This window comes from Cajanus cajan, chromosome 2 (genome assembly GCF_000230855.2).
Source record: "Cajanus cajan strain Asha chromosome 2, NIPB_CcT2T_4, whole genome shotgun sequence".
NCBI classification, from domain to species: domain Eukaryota; kingdom Viridiplantae; phylum Streptophyta; class Magnoliopsida; order Fabales; family Fabaceae; genus Cajanus; species Cajanus cajan.
Genome location: NC_138518.1, coordinates 13,388,479 through 13,408,990, shown reverse-complemented (window position 1 = coordinate 13,408,990; position 20,512 = coordinate 13,388,479). Strand labels below are relative to the sequence as shown.

Genomic DNA, 20,512 nt, shown 5'->3' with positions numbered 1-20,512 from the left:
AATATATATGTGAATATCTGTATAGGATAAAGATTAATAAATTTCATTTATTAATTACATGTATAGATGATGCAAATGTGAGTATGATCATTTGAACTGACTCAATTGAGAATTTCTAATGGTTTACATGACCTTAATTCGTTAATAGAAATTTCTTAAGAAGATATTAATTAAATATTTTTCTTTGACTGGAGATTATCATAGTGATTAACAAGTAACTCATTATATTTTATTTTCAGACACCTGATGCCTCAGGGCACTAGTTGAATGAATATTGGATATGATCAAATTCTTGTAAAATTAATGATAAATCAAGAAGGAATCCATCAACTCTTGGTAATGAGTTTGAACTCTATCAATAAAATAATATCCTGAACATGAAAATTGATTGAAAGAAGAAATGAATTTCTTAAGTCAATCATGATAGGTTAACTTAATGAAGTTTGACGACAATACCATACTTTATAGTTAACTAAGACCTGTAACAATGGAAGAAAAATATTGTATGTTCTTCTAAGTTCTTGAAAGTAAAATATTACTTCATACTATCTGGACGTTAAGGAGTATTGCTAGATGCCTACCTTGATTAATATATTAATTTGATTAATTTATTACCAGTTTAGTATTGAACTTACAGGGTCACACACAAATGAGTGTTTTAATCTCTATTAAAGGAATTATTTTAACATTTGATGATTAAATAAGAGTATTTAATTTGATCAAATTAAATAATTTAAAGTGAAATATTATGATAATCTTTAGCACTTAGAGTATATATAATATAAATTTTTTGCATTTTTTTTTTAACTTTCAAATTGGAGGAAGTAGTTGATAAAGAATATATGATTAAAATATTAGACTTGGTCATTGTTGTTTATACTGATAAATAAGAAGAGATGAAAATCTTTAAAGATACATATTTGATATTATTTTTATTTGAAAAATAGAATAAAATATGTTACTAGTTTCCTAATTTTAGGAAAAGAAGATCTTTGTTGTACTATAAATATGACTTTCTGCTGCACAGAAAAAATATGAACCTTACTACTATCTCTTCTATCTCCCTTTTTTTCACATAATTTTTAAGCATTTTATTTTGATTTCATTTTTCAAAGAGTTTGAAAATAGAGGTTGGTCTCGGTGTGGATACATGGAAGATCTTCACATTATTGAAGAGAAGCTAATAGTCTAATAAAGGATACACTTGGAGTACTATTTCATTGATAAGGAGAAATTTTATGATTCAACAACTCACTAGCATATATGTTTAAAAATTTTTATCACAAATTTAATATAATTTAGATGCAAAATAAATCCTATTATTCCGCATGTATGTGTTATGAACACTATATTATCTTAGAATAAGATATAAAGGAGAAAGAGAAAAATAACAAGATTTATACAGGTTCAATCGTACACCATTGAGTCTCTAATCCAAAGTTGAGAGTTCCACTAAAATTAATAATTGTTTTACAAAATAATCATCACACACACAGAAACAATTAAAAGAACAACTTGAAACATAACAAAAATCCTTGTCACCCAATTGTAGAACCCTACTAGAATTACAAGATACCATCATCTCAATCAACTCTTGCTAACAAAAGAGTAAGATATGGTATCACCTAAAGTTCACCGATCAACAAATAAATTGTAATTCCCAAACCAATGTTAAACCATGAGGATTTGGACTATGTGCAGTTGTATTTTGCTACAATTGTGTGCAGTTTAACAAATCTCCACCATACAATTCATCCAACCATTCACATTTTTCCACGTCATTCCTTTCATATTAAGAGAACAAACATTGTCTATTGGTAATAAAATGAGGTAGAGGAATCGTTCGCGCCAATAATGTTAACAACAAATAGTTTTACCACTTTCATTTTTGCTTGTAGTCGAAGACACAACATTGTTACTTTCATTTCAAGTCTTCTCTTTTCAATCAATATTTTTCAAAGGTATTTTTTTTCTACCATTGTTCCTCTGTTTAAAGGTTCCCTCTGTTGCAATATTTTGTTTTTTGGTTTCTATCCACCCATTTAAATATACAATCATTCCATCCATTCTTTTCTCCATTAGTCAATATATAATATTATTTTTGTTTCATTATAGCATTTCTTCTTCATTAACAAGTATAATATTTTTTTTTGTTTCATTATTGCTTGGTTTGTTGTCAAAGATTTGTGATGAACTAAAGGCCTAGTGTTGCCAAGGAATTTGATGATCCTGAAAAAGTCTGGCACTTTTGGGTAGCATATGGTTCAAAAATGGTTTTTGGAGTTAGAAAAAATTACTTCAACAAAAGGAAGGAAGATAGATTCGTTTTTTGTAAAGAGGGGAGGAAGAACAAGAAATCATCCTTGGTTAAAAAGCCCAGGGCTGATACAAGAACTGAGTGCCAAGCAAGAATAACATTTGTTGCAAAAAATGGAAAGTTTGTAATTCATGAGTTTGTAGAGAACCATAACCACCCTTTACAACTTGCAAAAACAACCCATATGCTAGCATCACATCGTAAAATTTCAGAAGTTCAAGGATATGAGATTGAAATGGTAGAGAACTCTGGATTGATGCAAAAGGCTTTTAGCTTATGAGCACACATGAAGGAGGTACAACCGTACAACTAATATTGGATATACATGGTTGGATGTGAAGAACTATCTCCAAGCAAGAAGACAAAGTAGCATGGTGTATGGGGAAGCTAGTTGTCTCTTACAATATTTTCAACGATAACTTTTTGGAGAATCCATCATTTTACCATGCATATCAAATGGATTGTGATGAACAAATTACAAACGTATTTTGGGCCGATGCAAAAATGATCTTGGACTATGGATTCTTTGTTGATGTTGTCTCTTTGGATACAACATATTGCACCAGCCGTGCTAATAGACCACTAGCTTTGTTTTTACGCTTCAATCATTATATGGGTACAATCATTTTTGGGGCTCCATTATTATATGATGAGACTGCTAATTCATTTAGATGGTTATTTGAAACATTCCTTGAAGCACATGGGAAAAAGAAGCCTCAAACTTTGTTCACTAACCAAGATCAAGCAATGGATAAAGAACTAGCTAAGGTGATGCTAGAGACTCGACATGGTTTATGCACATGGCATTTAATGCAAAATGGAATCAAACATCTTGGAAACTTGATGAAGAGAGGAAGCCATTTCTTGACTGATTGCAAAAAGTGTATGTATGATTATAACCAAGAAACGAAGTTTGAGGTAGCTTGGAGTAAGTTGGTTATAGAATTTAATGTCAATGAAAATAATTGGGTGAAATCAATGTATGTTATTAAGGAAAAGTGGGTAGCATGTCACATGAAGGAGGCCTTCACCTTAGGTATGTGAAGCACTCAACTTAGTGAGAGTTTGAACTCAAATTTTAAGGCTTGCTTGAGACTAGACCTCAATGTCACCCAATTCTTCAAGGACGTCTTCAAAAGAGTTATTGAGGACAAGCGATACAATGAGTTGGTTTGTGAATATGAGTCTCGACATAAACTTGCAAAATTGGGATATGAACATCCTCCAATGCTACTACATCTTGCAGAGGTATACATACCTATAATTTTTTTATGTGTTTAGTAATGAGTTTGCTTTATTTTTAGCTACTTGCATACAAGAAATGGACGTATCACAAATTCTATTCGAGTATGTCATTACCTTGGTCAAAGAGGAAGGAGAATGGTGAGTGTTATTTGATCCAATACAACTTTCCATACCATTTAGTTCTAGAAAATTTGAGACATTTGGAATGTTTTGCTGCCATGCATTGAAGGTCTTCAAGGCAAATGATATTAAACTTGTTACCAATCAATACATCCTAAAGAGGTGGACAAGAGATGCACATAATGGTATTATATAGGACATAAGAAAAAATGAGGTTGTGGAAGATCCAAAATTAGATAGCACACGTTGATATAAGCAAGTTTGCCTCTCTATGATTAGATTAGCAGTCGAGGTCTCTACTTCAAAAAAATTGCACCAAACTGTAGAACAAGGAAATCATGACTTGTGGAAGTATGTAAAGGAGGTTCGATTAGAAGAAAATATAATGGCCAATGATGAATATAGTGCTCCTATACTAACAAGAGAAGATGAGACACAAGTAAAATGGTTTAAGAAGCGACTTGGGCCAAGGAGACATAAACAATTAAAAGGTTGGGTTGAGCTTCAATCTACAAAGAAAAGAAAGGCTAAAACTCTAAAGGTTACACCAAGTCAACAACATACGATATACAATTTTATGGTTATAACATTATTTGTGTTACCTTTCTTGCCTATTTATTAATTTTCTCATGTTCATTGAAGGTTAATGAATCTTTAAGTAAAATGGAGTGTGGCTTATCTAATTTGGAACATCCAGAATATGAGTTCTCCCAAGCAACTAGAAATCAATTTAGTTTTACGAGATTATTGATGGTAAGTTCACTCATGATTAACGTATTAAAAACCTTGAATATTATACCTTGTAGTGATTTTATGCCTTTTTCTTGTCATAATGTAGGAGTCACTTGATAATGGATGAAGACAAATCTTTTCAATTCTGATGGTTATTGTATTGAATTATGATATAAATTTACTTTTGATGCTTACATACTCATTAGACCGATGCAAATTAATTGTCCAAAGACAAAGCTTTGAGCATAAGAGCCTTTTCTCTCAAGTTTTGGCTATATTAGTTCCAGCTTTGTATGTTATGTTCAAGACATTTATTGTGATGTTCAGTTTTGGCTATATCAATTTTTGAGTTTCATGATATTTTGTTGTCTGTAGTGGAATCAGTGTTTGATCAGTTCATTGAAGTAAGATCCATGTGTAGGTCTTAATAAAAATTAGGTAATTATTGGCGGTTATTTTCTAGCCGTCTCAATAAGCCGCCAAAAAATGTTAACTTTATGGCACAAATGTTAATTGCCACAAGTGATCACATTTTCTAGCGGTTTCAAACCACCAGAATGTTCAATTCCTTTTAATCTTTTCAAAGCTTTCTTTAGGTTCAGTAACAAATGTTTTCGCACTTGCAGGAATCCAATTAGCATCAAGAGCGGGATCGTGGCTGCATAGGGCACGACGATGTCTGTACCGCACCGCGAGAAGGGCGCAATCAGCGACGGTGGCGGGTGCTGTTGACGGCGTCGTTGTTGGAGTTGTTGTTATGACGAAACAGACATTGAAACGCTACATACCGATGTGAGGACACACTTTATGTGAGCTCTTAATATTTTTTTGTTGTGTTATTACTATCAATTTTGAGCGATTTTATGGGTATATATAACTTATAAGCGTTGTTGTTGCAAACAATTGGTTTTTATTATTACGCAAATTTTTCTAGCTTGATAATGACTAACCTTTCTAATGTAATTTGTCGAATCATCTTGCATGAATAATTGGGACAGCTTTAGTGCTGGATATATAGTATTTAGTATATGAAATTTTGTTCCTCTGTTACTGCATAGAAATGGAAGATTGTGTAAACGAAGTCACAGAAGATGTTGTGGTACATGGTTTGACAAAAGTGGTGCGGTTAGTTAACTTTTCAGTGTTATATTTGTGTTCTTAGAAGTTAGAATTAATGAATTCAAGGAATTTGTGTTGTGGACTACACTAAGTTCTATGATATTAAACTAATGCATTGGTTATTCCGAGGTGTGCCAAGGTTCAGTGTAAAAGTTATGTATCATTAGGTGATTTATGGTGGAATATCATTGGAGATATTTTGTTTTGCTAGTTTAGTTTGGGAATGCATTTGTTAATTGTTATGCATGGGCTTTGCATTGAGCAAGCATGTTTCTGTGTCCTTATATCTTCGTACATCTTGGGAAACTAGAGACTGTTGTGTTCAATCTTTATTTAAATGATTTTGTGATAGCTAATAGTGTATTAAATGTTATGGAATTGATAGGTGATGATCATAAATTTACAACAATTAGAAATGCAATGTTCTTTCCTCAAGTTGTGCATATTTTGGTTATCTTTGACACATTTTTTTGCCTTTGTCTATTTACTTCTGCTTGATACTTGCATATATAGCCGACACCTTGTAGTAAAGATTAAGGCTTATCTTGAAATCATTTTACATTACTATTTTACGTTTTGGTTTCCCTGTCACAACTTTTATGTTTTTATTCTTTTTCCTTTATTTGTTTAAACTTTAAACATTCTTTTCATTTCAACTATGTAGAGATGTTGAATATTTAATTCCTATTTATCTTCAGTTGGTAGTATTTTTTGAGGTCTTCATACTCTCGTCACAAATATATATTATGCAGTACTTTGTATCATTATTGTGTTCATCTTGATTTCGGTTTACAGCCCTAATTATTAATAAACGGTAACCATTGCTTTATGGCTTATGCTAGGAGTTTAAGAAATTAGTGTGTATATACAAGACTATTATGAACGCAAAGACAATGTGTATATTTTTGGTTTATTATTATCCCATAGCATTCACACATTTATTATGATAAGCATTGCAATGTTTCTTTGAACAGATGGAGAAATTTGAGAGAGAAATCAGACAATCTAAATTTTCAGAGCTGATGAATAAACACTTTGCAGCAAGTTCAATCCCTAAAGGGATTCATTGTCTGTCTTTGCGTTTGACTGATGAGTATTCGTCAAATGCTCATGCCAGTAAACAACTGCCTGCTCCAGAGTTACTACCCACAGTGTCTGACAACTCTTACCATCATTTTATTGTTTCAACTGATAACATCTTGGCTACTTCAGTAGTTGTTACTTTACTGGGCAGTCATCTCAAAAACCTGAGAATATAGTTTTCCATGTCATCACTGACAAAAAAACTTACGTTGGTATCACTCATGGTTTACACTAAATCCAGCCTCTCCTACTATAGTTGAAGTTAGAGGCATTCACCAGTTTGACTGGTTGATTAGAGAAAATGTTCCAGTGCTTGAAACCGTAGAAAATCAAAATGGGATCAGGAATTACTACCATAGGAATCATTTTTCTGAAGCCAATCTTAGTGATACCAATCCATGTAAATTTGCCTCCACGTTGCAGGCGAGAAGTCCAAAGTATATATCTTTACTCAATTATCTTTGCATTTACATACCTGCGGCAAGTTGGATTCAACAATTATCGCTCATTGTCTTCTTTCTCAATTCGTTTGTTCTCTTTCTCTAAATATTGGTGAAATTGAATCTTTTCGGGTCATAATTCACCAAAAAAATGGGAATAATGCATTTTTATTAGGTTTGGCAAAGAATCTTATATTGTATGTGATTTTTATATTTTATAGTATATAGTGAGTGAATGAAACTTGAAATGAATGATTGACCTAAGACCTTAGAACATGGTTTCTATATTGGCTCACTCCAAGTTAAATATTATCTGTAAATAAATTCTACATTTTAAGCTCATAAAAGCTTCTTAACTGAATTTGTAGTGGCAAAAGTGGCTTATCAGTACTGAAGATCACTGAGTTCTCACAAATTACAATAATTAAAGAAAGTGGTGTTTTATGGAATATTTACATTGTTTTATTAGCGTTTAGCACTTATGTACCAAGCTTATGAGCTAATTTGACAGGAACATTTTACATTTTGGAGAAAATTTTCCTTCTCTTGTTTGTGCCGATTGTGTTTGCCTTGTGTGTGTTGAACAAATTTTCCCAAACCTTGACAAGGTGGTTTTTTTGGATGATGATGTTGTGGTTCAACGTGACTTGTCTCCGCTTTGGGAAATTGATCTGAATGGAAAAGTTAATGGAGCCGTGGAAACTTGTAGAGGCGAAGATGAGTGGGTAATGTCTAAGCATTTTAGGAACTACTTCATTTTTTCCCACCCCCTCATTGCACAGCATTTGGACCCTGATGAGTGTTCTTGGGATTATGGGATGAATGTATTTGATTTGCGTATGTGGAGAGCAACAAACATAAGAGAGACATATCATACCTGGTTGAAAGAGGTAAAGCCCATATATACTCAAACTAATGCAATCCATTTATTCATCATAATTTAAAGCTCTAACAAATTCTGAATTTTAAATTAATGACGTGGTATTGGTTCAAATGTTTAGGCACATGCATACATATATTACATATATATAGAATAAACCATCAATTTCATCCTCAAATTATTATCATCTCGTGAGTGATACTTAAAGTAATAAAATTATTTTAAGTAATCCCTAAAATATATAGATTATTATTTATCAATTTATAAGTAGAATACATTTTTAAAAATAATTGCAAATATATCTTTAAAATAATAAAAATGATATAGTTTTAAATTATAATTAATGTAAAATAAAGTATATTTTTTGATAATTTTAAAACTGTCAGAGAAAGTATGAGATAAGTAAAAAAAAATATATATTTTTTATAGTTTAAAATCGCCAGAAATTAAAATCAAGTCAAATACGGAGACATTTTTTGGCAGTTTAAAACTGCAAAAAAAAAAATGTGAAACAAAATTGTGTATTGTGGTGGATTAAAATCGTTCTAAACAAATTCAAATACATTTTGTGACAGTTTAAAACCCTCACAAATTGATTGAATTTTTTTATTCCTAAAATCAGTATTTAGAAAGTAACTGCCATAAACCGTTTTTAATCACCGTAAATCTAACAATTATTAATAAATTAACAATGTTAAAAATGTGATTTGTGACAATTTTTAACCGTTATAAATTATAAAAATAACGGCTATAAATGACGTATTTTTTTTGTTTTTTTTAGTAACAGGTCATGCAGGAACCATGTATTGAGTCTTTTGGAAATTAATTGTTGCATCCAATGATTAATGTGCATTTCCAAGGAAACAAACTGATTTTCCAGCATAACTATAAATTGTGTCCTGCAAAAAATAATCAAAATTTGCAGACCAACTAAAAAAAATTATTCAAAGAGGTCACGTGGAGAAACGGGACAGCAAGTGCGATAAATTATCCTGAGAGAAGGTGGGTGGTTGGATAAATTATATGATAGAAACTAGTTAAACTGAACAGAACTGCACCAAAATGTGACTGCACATGATCTGAATCCATAAAAGGACAAGAACCGATTAAAGTGCAGTCCAACTCAGTAGTGTCTGTATATAGCCTGTATACTGGTTTGCTTATTCCAATACCATTGTAGCGCGTCAGCTTAGAGACACCACTTTCCTTTAACTCGGTCACCCAAACCAAAAACTCAATTGGTAACATGTGACATGCATGCAATGTCTTTGGTTTTCTCACTTTCTGTTGATATATATTAAAGACAAAGATTTTTAAATAAAAAATAAAATTTTAAAAGTCTGGAAATTTTGTTTTTTATATGCATGACATTTTCTGTCATTATGTTATCGGGGTACCTGTTTATCGATTTAATCCATATTGGTTAATCTCTAAAATAAAAACATTTATTGGCTACTTTTATTAAGTTCTTTTCCCAATTATTTTTTTTTTTCCATGTGCAATTTGCGCATTACATAATATTCAAACTCAATTCTAGAGTATGTTATTGACTCTCTCTAAAAGTTACGGATGTCATCCTTTTCTATTATTTTATTTAAAAATAAATAAAAAAAATCAATTCTATTCAAATCAATGTCATTATTAATTGATCTATAAATATTTGATAATTATAAAATTGGAAAAATAATTTAATAGTATTTTATAATTTATTAAATTTTTATCTTGTATATTATAAGATTTAGAAAATTAGAAATTGAGAATGAATCAAACTCATATATAATAAAATATTAAAATAATTATAATATTAATAGTTAATTTCTTAGTTAATTAATAGTTATTATTACATAGCCTTATTATTAAAGAACTCTATAATTAATAAGGATATTTAGTTTTAAACAATTTAGGAATCAGTGACTTTCTAAAACAGATGTTAAAGTGTAAATGAAGACAAAACACATTGAAAAATCTTATGTTAGTTTGCATGAATATTTTTTTTTTGTAAAGATAGGAAAAATTACAAAAATGGTCTCAATGAAGATTGAACCTAAATCATCATGCTTCTAACTATCTAAACTCCTTCTCACCCAATCACTAGGCTAATCCTAGTGGTCGTTTGCATGAATAGTTGATAATTCTAAAGGTTATCATGCAAACATCTCAAAAAGGATTATTCGCAAAAGATTCTAATCAATGAAAGACTTTTATTAATAAAGAGTTGTATGAAGTTATGTAGAATGTAATCCCCCAAACAACAATTTTAAGAGATGTTACAAATTGTTTTTTATTTCCATAATTTATTAAACTATTTAACACTTTAATTATCTTCCGGGTCACAACATTTTTACCCCCTCAATTCATTGGAGAAATCCACGGGGGCACCTCTTCTCTTTCATTTTATTTTCTTTATCATTTTTACAAACCGCTCACTCTATTTAAAAAAAAAAAAGCAAAACAAAACAAAATACATGAAAGCATCAAGTATTTTTTTTCACTAGTATCAATAAGAAGTATTAACAAAGTCATTAATTTAAATAATATTAAATTCACTCTTCTTAAAAAAAAATCTCATATTTGGGTCCTATAAATAAAAATATTATAGATATTGAAAGGAAACATGTCATTAAAAATTGTTAATAAATTTGTTAACATTAATAAAGTCGATAAATATATCAAATTAATAATATAGGTATAAAAAAATAATGGAGTATCATGCAACATTTTACCATAATGAAACATAAACCACCTTATATCATATCTCAGCCATCACAGTACTATATATATGACAACTCTCACTTTTTCTGTTTCTATATTTCCTTCCTTTCCCTTCACCCTAGTCCAAAGAAAAGACAAAGAAGCTTGCAAGTGAAAGAAGAGATGGAGGCAAGTATTCCAGCGGTGGATTTCCAGAAACTTTCATCAGATGAAGATGAGTTAAAGAAACTAAGAGAAGCATGTGAGAAATGCGGGTGTTTCAGGATCATGAACCACCCCATTCCACTAACACTCATGGCTGACATGAAATTAGTGGCTAAACATTTGCATGACCTTCCCATGGACATCAAAATCCGCAACAAATTAGCTATCCTCCCTGACAATGGCTATGTGTCATTGAGTGTAACAAGTTCTATTTACGAGGGTTTGGCAATCTCTGACATGCATTCATCACCCCATGCAATTGAAGATTTCTGTTCTGAATTGAATGTCTCAAACCACCACAGGTTCCTTTATTTTACTATCTTCTCAAAGTAATATTATTATTTTTTTAATATGTTATCTTTTAAGTTATTTAATCACTATAAATAAAAGGAATATATATGTTAAGCGAGAAAAAATATTTTAGTAAAATTATATTAAAAAGTGATATATTTATTATTAATTTTAATTTCATTACTAGAAAAGTGTCATTTTCTTACGAAAAAATATTTGCAGGAATTTTTTGCGAACATTTCTGCAAAAAAATATTCGCAGAAATATTTTGCGAATTTTCTTGCAAAAAAATTTTCGCAGAAATTTTTTGCGAATTTTGCTACAATTTTAATAATCATAAAAAAAAATTCATGGTAAAAATTTGCAGAAAATATTGTAAGAATTTTATTTTGTTTCTTGCAGATTTTCTGACAAAAATAAATTCGCAAGTAATGTTTACTAAATGGTAGAAAAATTTTGTAGGTAACTTTTCCTGTAGATTTTCTTGCAAATTTTAATCTAAAGGAAAAATAAAAAAATATTTAAATTTATAAGTTTAATATTTTAAAAAAACATCAAGTCCTACATCGATTGAAAATAAAATAATTAAAGAGTATATAAGTTGGGGCAACACTTACCTTACAAGTTGATTTGTATGGTTGAGTGTTAGACTTATAATCTACAATATTAGAATTTAAAAGATTATGTATCACATGCCGGAGGCATGGAAACAAATGCTTTTGATGAATTCATTGTGAGCATTTGAAAGTTGAAGAATTATTGATAGAATTTATAATAATTTCTTTAATTTTTTTTGTAAAAAGTATTCCTGCAAAATTTCTTGCGAAAAAATTCGTAAGAAAGTTTCGTGCGAATTTTTTTTACAGGAAACTTTCCTGCGAATTTTTTCTAAAGAAATTTCGCAGGAAAATTTCTTGCGAATTTTAAAATTCACAAAAATATATTATCCACGAAGGTATTACCTGCAGATAAAATTTTGCAAAAAAATTTATAGGAATAAGTTTCCTGTGAATTATTCATAAAAATTTACAGAAAAAGTTGCATGTAATAAGAGAAATTTTAGTAGTGTTTTATATATGAAGACTTTAAACTGTAGTCGACTTTATGACAGGAGTATCCTATTGATATTTTAACTAGTGCATTCTTGGTTTACTATGTGTGTATGTCTAACATCAACCATGCATACGTTGATTTTGTTTTTTTAATTAACAAATTAGGTGAATACTATCTTTAGAGGAGCTACGATCTATTGAGTAGTTTAATTTAGTATTATTAACAAGGATATATATCGCAAGTGCATGCCCTCTAAAACATAGAGGACCAACACTAAAAGCACTAAGGTCCTTCTCATTCTATTGCTTCAGCTCTTGAAATCATTTGTCACCTGATAGTGTTGTATCTCAGCTGCTTGTAAAGTGTGTAAAGGTGGCATGTCCCTCCCTGCATTCTAAGGGTTTCCAATATGTTTTTAACAGTAATTGAATTATTAATTACACCTCATATTTTATCGTAAATTTTGATCTCTTTAAAATTAATTGTTTATATTTAGTCATTATTTTTTATTATTAAGAATTATAATAATGGTAACATGCTTCAAATTTAAAATCTTATACATATTATTTCAACTCTCACTGTTAATTAAACTGATTATAGTGGTTCATATTTAGTTATTATAGTTATTAATGATAAATTAATTATTCTAAATTTTTTCTAAAAATTATCAGAAATGTAACGTGTAACATGAGATTTATTTTTACTTAAGTTGTCAAAGAAAAATTCATAAAATATTTAAATTAAAATTATAAAAAAAATGGCCTTAAAGTTCTGGTTTTGAACATTTTCTATTTTTAATTTATTATTTAAGTCAATGTTTTACATATACCTGCCACCTAGATTCTTATTTGTAGGATTCATTATCATCGTAATTAATTTGTGAAGTGTGTACTACTAAGATTTACATTATTTCAATTTGGCCTTGACAAGTTTACATAGACTCTCATACTATATACCATGAACCAACTATTTTAAAACTTCAGTCGCTATATAAGTGTTAAAAAACACGAAAATAATTAGAACAATAATATGCGATCTAGTTTATATAGGATTTTCTTACGAGAAGTTTTATGAATGTGTTTTAACAAATCAAGAAAGGCTTGGATTGTATTACAAAAAAAAGTGGGGAGGAAAAATGAATATATATATATATATATATAGAATTATACGTAATTTTATGATAGAGAAAAGTTGTTGGAAGACAGAAGAATTGGCTGTGTTTTCCATAAAGCTTGAGTCCAAATTCATAACTAACTGTGGTTGGTGTTTTCACAAAGATAAAATTCAAGTACAGTAATATAGATGTGATTGATGTTACTTTTCAATTAGAGTTTTACTCTGGTAATATACCTTAATATGTATTACTTTCTCATATCCTTATCATTTAAGATATTTTAAGAGTTTGATTATATGTTTAACATTGATTAAGTTTGTTTGCTTCCCAGACAAATAATAGAGGCATATGGACAAGCAGTTCATGACTTAGCATCGAGTGTATCACAAAATTTGTCTGAATTTTTAGGCATAAAAGATACCGATTATTTCAAGAATTGGAAATCTATTATTAGGACTATGAAATATAATTTCACCCCAGAAGCTATGGGCTCCATTGGAGCAGAACTGCATTCAGATACAGGATTTATCACACTACTTCATGATGATGAAACTGTTAGTGGTCTTGAGTTGATGGATGAACATTCGAGCTCATTTATTGCCGTTCCTCCTAAAATAGGGTCTTTCTTTTGCATTATCGGAGATGCTGGACATGTAAGCATACCTTAGCAACTCAATTTTATATAAGCTTAATTGCACTTTTTACAATTTTGTTAATTTTGTTACCCAACTTTTAAAATTGTATATTTTTCATTAAACTTTTGAAAATTTTCATATTTTGTCATCCTATTAGTTCTTATATCGGTGATTGACCATTGACATAATATGTTTATTATAAATGTATCCTATTGACTGTTGACATAATTTGTTAATGTGTCATATAGATAATAATATAACATAGTATAACATGTCAACGATTAACAAATATCATGTCAATGATAATTAATAATATCATAACTATCAGGATGACAAAATATATGCAAATTTTTGAAAGTTTTGTAACAATACGTGAAATTTCAAAAGTTAAGTGAAAATATTTACAAATTTATGAAACATAAGTAACAAAAAGATCAATTAAGCTTTTTATTTCTTTGAATCACTTGAAACTTTATTTTAATATTTGTACACGTTAGTATACTCTCGAAAATAAATATATCTTTGTACAGGTTTGGAGCAATGGAAGGTTTCGAAATGTGAGGCACCGTGTAGTATGCAAGGAAGCAGCTGCTCGTTATTCAATTGGTGCATTTATGTCACCAAGAGATGGTAATGTCGAGGCCCCATCAAAGTTGGTGGAACTTGACCATGCACAACTCTATCGACCATTTAAGTTTGATGAATTGATGAAGATCAAGTATGAAGATTTGAGGGGGTTAAAAGCTACAACAGGAAAAAGTGCTCGTGATGCCGTTAATCAATTTCGCATTGGTTAGGGATTTGTTTGCATGGAAACATATATCACCAACAAAACGATTGAAAAGTAAAGTTGGCGATAAAGTAAATGCTCCATCCATTTTACAAAAGCCATTTAGTTTGGTCTGTCTTTATTTTCCAATTACTTGTGTGTGTGTTTATAATTCGGGAATAGTTGCAAGAATCCTAGTACTTATTCATGTTTTGTACCCGGATGGGGAGTGGATGTTTTAATTTAGATTATGTTATTGTGCTGTGTTTTACTTTAGTTTTAAATTGTGTCATTATTGAGTTTGTTAAAAATCGAGAAAAGTGTAATACCTTACCTTTTCTAAAAATAATAAGGTATATTTTAATTAATTTAAAGGTGTTTTACAAAATAATATATGAGCTATAAAAATAATTAAGTATGTTTTATATATATAAAAAAGAAAAACTTTTTGAAAATAATTAAAATATGTTTCAAGAAGGGTTTTGGGAAAGATATATTAATTATATTATAGAGTTATTTTGGGGGATATGTATAATTGTTTTAATTGTAATGGATTTAATCAAATGTGAGGGAAAAGATGTGTAACTGAAATTAATCTATTTTATCGAAGGAGTTAACGTTGGGTTAGGAGTTAATTGAAAGGAGTTTTGTAATCAAATCTTTTTACACTTCTATCTTATGCTCTTTCTTCTCTCAACTCATGAATTCCCATGAAGAGAGCACCGATGCAGCAAGAGAGCACCTTGAACATCTTTTTCTTTCATCAAGCGTTAAGGTGTCGGGGAGTGAAAGTTCTCTCTCTAGGATGTGTGTTATCTATTAGGTAACAAGTTGACCCCAACCTTGTTGTTTGTTCTTCTACACTACTAGAAATATAGTATTTTCCTACAAAATTTTATGCAAAAAAATATTCGCATGAAATTACTACGAAAATTTCTACCAAAAAAGAATTTTCAAAAATTATTATGAGTATTTTTGTGACTTTGAGTTCGCAGAAAATTCTTACAAAATTTTCTACCAAAAATTATTAATTTTATGAATTTTTTTGCCAATAAAAATTTCTAGAAAAAATGGTAGGAATTTCCTTCAAATTTTATTTAGAATATAAATTTGCAAGAAATGTTAAATTTTTAAGTAATGTCAAAATATGTTTTCTGTAATTTTTCTTATAAATTAAATTAGCAGGAAAATATATTTAATTTAATTTATTTATTTATAGTTTTTTTATTAATTTAAAAACTAAAAAAAACTCATTTTAGTATGAAACCCACAAGAAATCCACCCACAAGAAACCCACGCACAGCACGTACGTTTCAACAAACATATACAAAAGCTGATTTGTGTTTATTCAAAATTAATTTCATTCCTCCTATGCAATCCACCGCACCGTACCCACCGCATATTAAAAAGTTTTAGTTGTGTTAATCCACCGCACCGTACCCACCGCTATCGTACCCACTGCTTAGAGAAACACGAGAAACCCACCGCACCACACTGCATACAAATCCACAACGTAGAGAAACTCATTCCTCCGTCACCTCTTAAGATCGTTCCTCCGTCACCTTTTAGATTGCATCGCACCAGTGACTTGCTCAAGTAAATATAATGATTTTCTTTTGATTTTGCGGTGATTTATTTACTCTTTTCGTGCTTCTTCGTTGTAATTTGTAATTTATCTTATTTCGAATTCTATGTATCTTCATAGGTTAAAGAAGAAGACAAACTCTCCTTTTGTTTTGTCTCTCATTTTCCTAATTTATCTTTTGTTTTGTAATTTGTAATTTGTTTTTATCTTATTTTCCTTTTACCAAGATTTTGGGTGTTCTACTCTGTGTAGTGTAATTGATGTTTTACTTTACTAATTTTCAGGTCAAGGAATGTTTTGAATGAGCATGCAACTGATAATACAAAGGAGATTGATTCTACAGTTAATGAGTAGTATTTCTCTCATGCAGTTTCTCATTCTCTTTTTTCTTTTTCTTTTTTCGAAATCATTCTATAGTTGAAAAATTGTGTGCCCTCTATAAAGGTACATGTACTGTAGTTTGCTTATGTGCATGTATGTTCGATTGTCTTATTTGTGGTTTGTAGATTAAGCCTCTGGTGGAACCAACGAAGGATATTATAAAAGAGACTAGAATAAAGTACTCTTGGCGTGATTTTGTCTCTAAAAGTAAGCACTGGTGTGATTGTGTTTTGGCATTGTTAATGGAAGATTTTTCTCCTCTTGTAGATTTTGCATGTTTATTCACTTCTAGACATCAATTTCAGCTTTCCAATCTGTAAACAGTGACACATAATGTTTGACAAATTTTAATCATTATCAATTGTTTGAGAACTTTTCCATAGATAATAAAAAATACTTTTCGACAGAGAAGTTAGCAAAACTATTTATAAACTTATATCCGAATAGAATCTTATAACACACATTAACATTCTAGTTCCCATCTCTCACATTTTTTAGTTGGTTACACGCAACACCCTTCATTTTCAACAATAACTGATTTAAGGATGCTATGTTTGTTCCTTAATTATCTGTTTTTAGTTTATATGTATGCTAGATGCGGTTCATATTCAGATATGCTCAGCTCTGAAATTTTTAAATCTCTTGGAACTTATGAAGTGGCTATTCTTCTTCTGTGTAGGGATGAAGTGATACAAAACTCATAAATTTCATTAACGTGAACTTAATTATCTGTTTTGAATTTGTATTGTTGATTCATCTCCTCATTTAGCATTTTTAAACAAAACGGATATAATACATGATGATAGTTCTTGCATTTTTTCTGTCTGTTCAATGATGTTAATAGAATGGATTATCGTTTATGTCAATTTTCTAGGACGGTGATGTGATTTCTGTAATGAAAGGCGGGCAGACTAAGGTTTCCAGAGCCTAATAAGTACTGGGTTGAAAATTCTCTGAAGAGGGTGAGTATAATACTGTGGTCATGATCTATCTATTAATGTGTAAAGGCGTGGCTTTGACTGAAATGACAATGCTGATTTTTGACTGTTAGTGGTTAATATGCTTCTTTCTCACTGCCATATGAATTTACTGTCAAATTGCTATAAGTAAATGCTATTAATATGCTGATTTTTGACTGTTAGCAGTTTGCATTATTCCAGAAAACTTATCTCCTAATGCATATAAAATTTTGTTTTCTTCTGTATTCTGATTTATTTTGTTTTACTCAGTATGTGCTACATGCAGAGGATTCTGTTCTAGGAATTGTTGTAGACTCCAGATCTGATGTGAGGAAGTTTTCTATTTTATTTTTTGAAGCTTTCTTGCTGACTTCCAAGTTTTATGTAGGCTCTAGTATTTAACTGTCTTAAGTTGTTCTAGTATTGGCCTGAGAGTTCTGGATAATGGATCACGGATGTCCCTCCTTCATACCACTTCTCTTTTGAAAATTTCATGTTATGTTGATTAGACTTTGACGTACATAAAAATGTGGTTCATAATGGCACATGATATGATCATGCATTCAATGTTGTTTCTCTTCTTATCTACACTGATTCAGAGCTATAAAGTGAAATAGAACAGGGCCTTATGCGCTTGTTTCCCTGTTGGTCCCATGACTCCTACAATAGTCCTGCACCATTTGTTCAAGTAGCCAAATGGTTTCTGTCATATGCTTTTATCTCTATATATATATTCAGGAATGCAAGCACTTGGGGCCAACACAAATCACAGAATCCTGAAGCATTAAAAGTTAAAAAACTTGCATTGTATTTACTTGTCCTATTTAAGACGAACATTCTGTTCTCAAATCCTAACTCATACAATAAAAAAAGCATCATTAGTAGCAAACTAAGAATCTTCAAAAGCATCATAAAGTTGAGTAATTTTTGCATCTATCAGTGTTATTGTTCAGGAAAGTAGAGCACTGTAATCCATTTACTACTCAGATGCTTAGATTTATAAGAACCCTCCCCCTGCTTCATGGACCGCTTTTTGAAGAATGAATTTAGCATCTGATTAAATGACTAGAGATATTAACTAAACTTTTGCACTCACTTCAGTAATATAAAATATGATGTTAAACAGAAAAAAAAAAAGTTTAACTTAAACAGAAATTAAATTCTTTCTTTTACATATTTGTTGACATCTTAAACGCTTGTTAATCAATTAAGGACAAATGTTTGTAGTCGAATGTCAGTTTCATGTAGAATAACACAGAAATGCTGCATGATGTAGACAAGGAAATTTAGTGTTTTTGGTGCAGCAGGCATGTCATGATGGAAATATGGGCATCTATTGAAGAAATTAAGACCTTTTTGTTTCACATTTTCTACCTTTCCAGAGTTCCTTGATTTTCTTTTGCTTTATTTACCAACAATAGACATTGTATGGATGTTGATCATGCTTTCCTGTCCGATCTTATCCTTTGAGGCATCCATTTATGGAGGCAATTGCCTAGTTATCTGGAGTAGTTTTTCTTCTAATTAATAGCATTCTATATTAATCCATTTAACTTATGCTTTGTAAGCCCAAGGCCATTCTATCAATCCAACTCTCTTAAATATATATTTTTACCGAATTCATTGATTAGTTCATCAGCTGATCATGATGGATAAATATCTATAATGCATATGCACATATGTATATGTACTTAATTAAGGTACAAATTGTGGATTTATGAGAGCTCCTATTAGCTAGAAGACAAGGTCTTTTATTGAGATAGATTTGGATTATTATTTTTAAAATATTTTAAAATTTTAGGTTGTTTTTTCCCTCGAAGCTAGTATTCATGCATGTATCTGCATTGTATATATATGGTGATGATTTTGTTTTCCTCTTCTATGGGACCCAAATCAGCTTACCATATAGAGATGATATATAGACCGATCGATCAACGAATAGAACGTTTCATCTTCAGCGGTCACAAGAACAACTTTGAATAAGCTGATATTAGATCCTCCATATCAAGAAAATTCTAACGAAGAAAGATATATCAGCAACCATGATATAACATTTTTTTTCTCATCACATGTTGAATGGAAGAGATTCGTCTCGTGAGCCTGTAATGTCTACAGTTATAATTAATTGCAATATTACAATTAATTATTCCTTGGCACATTTTGACTGGGATATTACAATGGTTTACATGCTTTACTTTCTTAACATGGTGATCTACGTTAGTGTTGCCATTTGTTTATTTTGTGGTACGTGCATTATTGTTGAGTTTGGTGATCTGAAGAGGGTACTTTTGAATTGGGTTTCTTCAGTCCAGGAAGTGGTGCAGAACGTTACTTGGGAATATGGTACAAGTCAATACCAGTGAAGACAGTTGTGTGGGTTGCCAACAGAGCCAACCCAGTAAAAGGCAACTCTAGCATGTTGCATATAAACAGTGAGGGGAATCTTGAGCATTCATCTAATTTTAGTCCCTCCAGTACGGGGGAATTTGGAGGGGGAAGAAGAGGTGTAAACCATTATAAAAAAATTACTTGCAATTTTTCCTAGGAAATTTACTTGCGAATTTGAAATTTTGCAGAAAATTTACTTACAAAATTTTAATTTTGCAAGAAATTTACTTGGGAAATTTTAATTTTGCAAGAAATTTACTTGCAAATTTTAATTTTCGTGGAAAATTTCTTGCAAAAATTTTGTGGATTTTAAAATTTGTAGAATATTTTTTGCAAATTTTTTAATAATTTTTTTTCACAAGAAAGTTTGCTGCCATTTTTTTTTGCAAGAAAGTTTTCTATAGATTTTTTTTTAGTAAAAATCATAAGAATTTTTTTTGCGAATTTTGAAATTGACAAGAAACAATTATCCACGAAGGTATTAG

General features: G+C 30.4%; 1 protein-coding gene, 1 long non-coding RNA gene and 2 pseudogenes across 5 annotated transcripts; all 4 read left to right on the top strand.

The window, feature by feature from the left end:
* The first annotated feature begins 2,270 nt into the window (after positions 1-2,270).
* On the top strand, positions 2,271-3,361 carry LOC145955250 (protein FAR1-RELATED SEQUENCE 5-like; annotated as a pseudogene).
* A 3,130-nt stretch (positions 3,362-6,491) lies between these two features.
* Positions 6,492-7,535, top strand: LOC145955251 (putative galacturonosyltransferase 14 pseudogene; annotated as a pseudogene).
* A 2,642-nt stretch (positions 7,536-10,177) lies between these two features.
* On the top strand, positions 10,178-15,030 carry LOC109788526 (2-oxoglutarate-dependent dioxygenase DAO). The gene is made up of 3 exons (XM_020347269.2): positions 10,178-11,154; positions 13,642-13,963; positions 14,476-15,030. The coding sequence occupies exons 1-3, from the start codon at positions 10,646-10,648 to the stop codon at positions 14,740-14,742; spliced, it is 1,098 nt and encodes a 365-aa protein (XP_020202858.2). The 5' UTR covers positions 10,178-10,645; the 3' UTR covers positions 14,743-15,030.
* Positions 15,031-16,017: 987 nt separating this feature from the next.
* Positions 16,018-20,204, top strand: LOC145954161 (uncharacterized). Of its 4 annotated transcripts, XR_014431318.1 has the most exons (6): positions 16,018-16,310; positions 16,584-16,649; positions 16,806-16,887; positions 17,555-17,642; positions 17,910-17,966; positions 18,916-18,992. It is a non-coding gene; the product is annotated as an uncharacterized LOC145954161 (long non-coding RNA). The 4 variants fall into 4 exon arrangements; XR_014431319.1 differs by lacking the exons at positions 17,910-17,966; positions 18,916-18,992 and adding an exon at positions 19,947-20,204 and having other exon boundaries at positions 16,020-16,310; XR_014431317.1 differs by lacking the exon at positions 17,910-17,966 and having other exon boundaries at positions 16,021-16,310; positions 18,916-18,998.
* Positions 20,205-20,512: the final 308 nt, after the last annotated feature.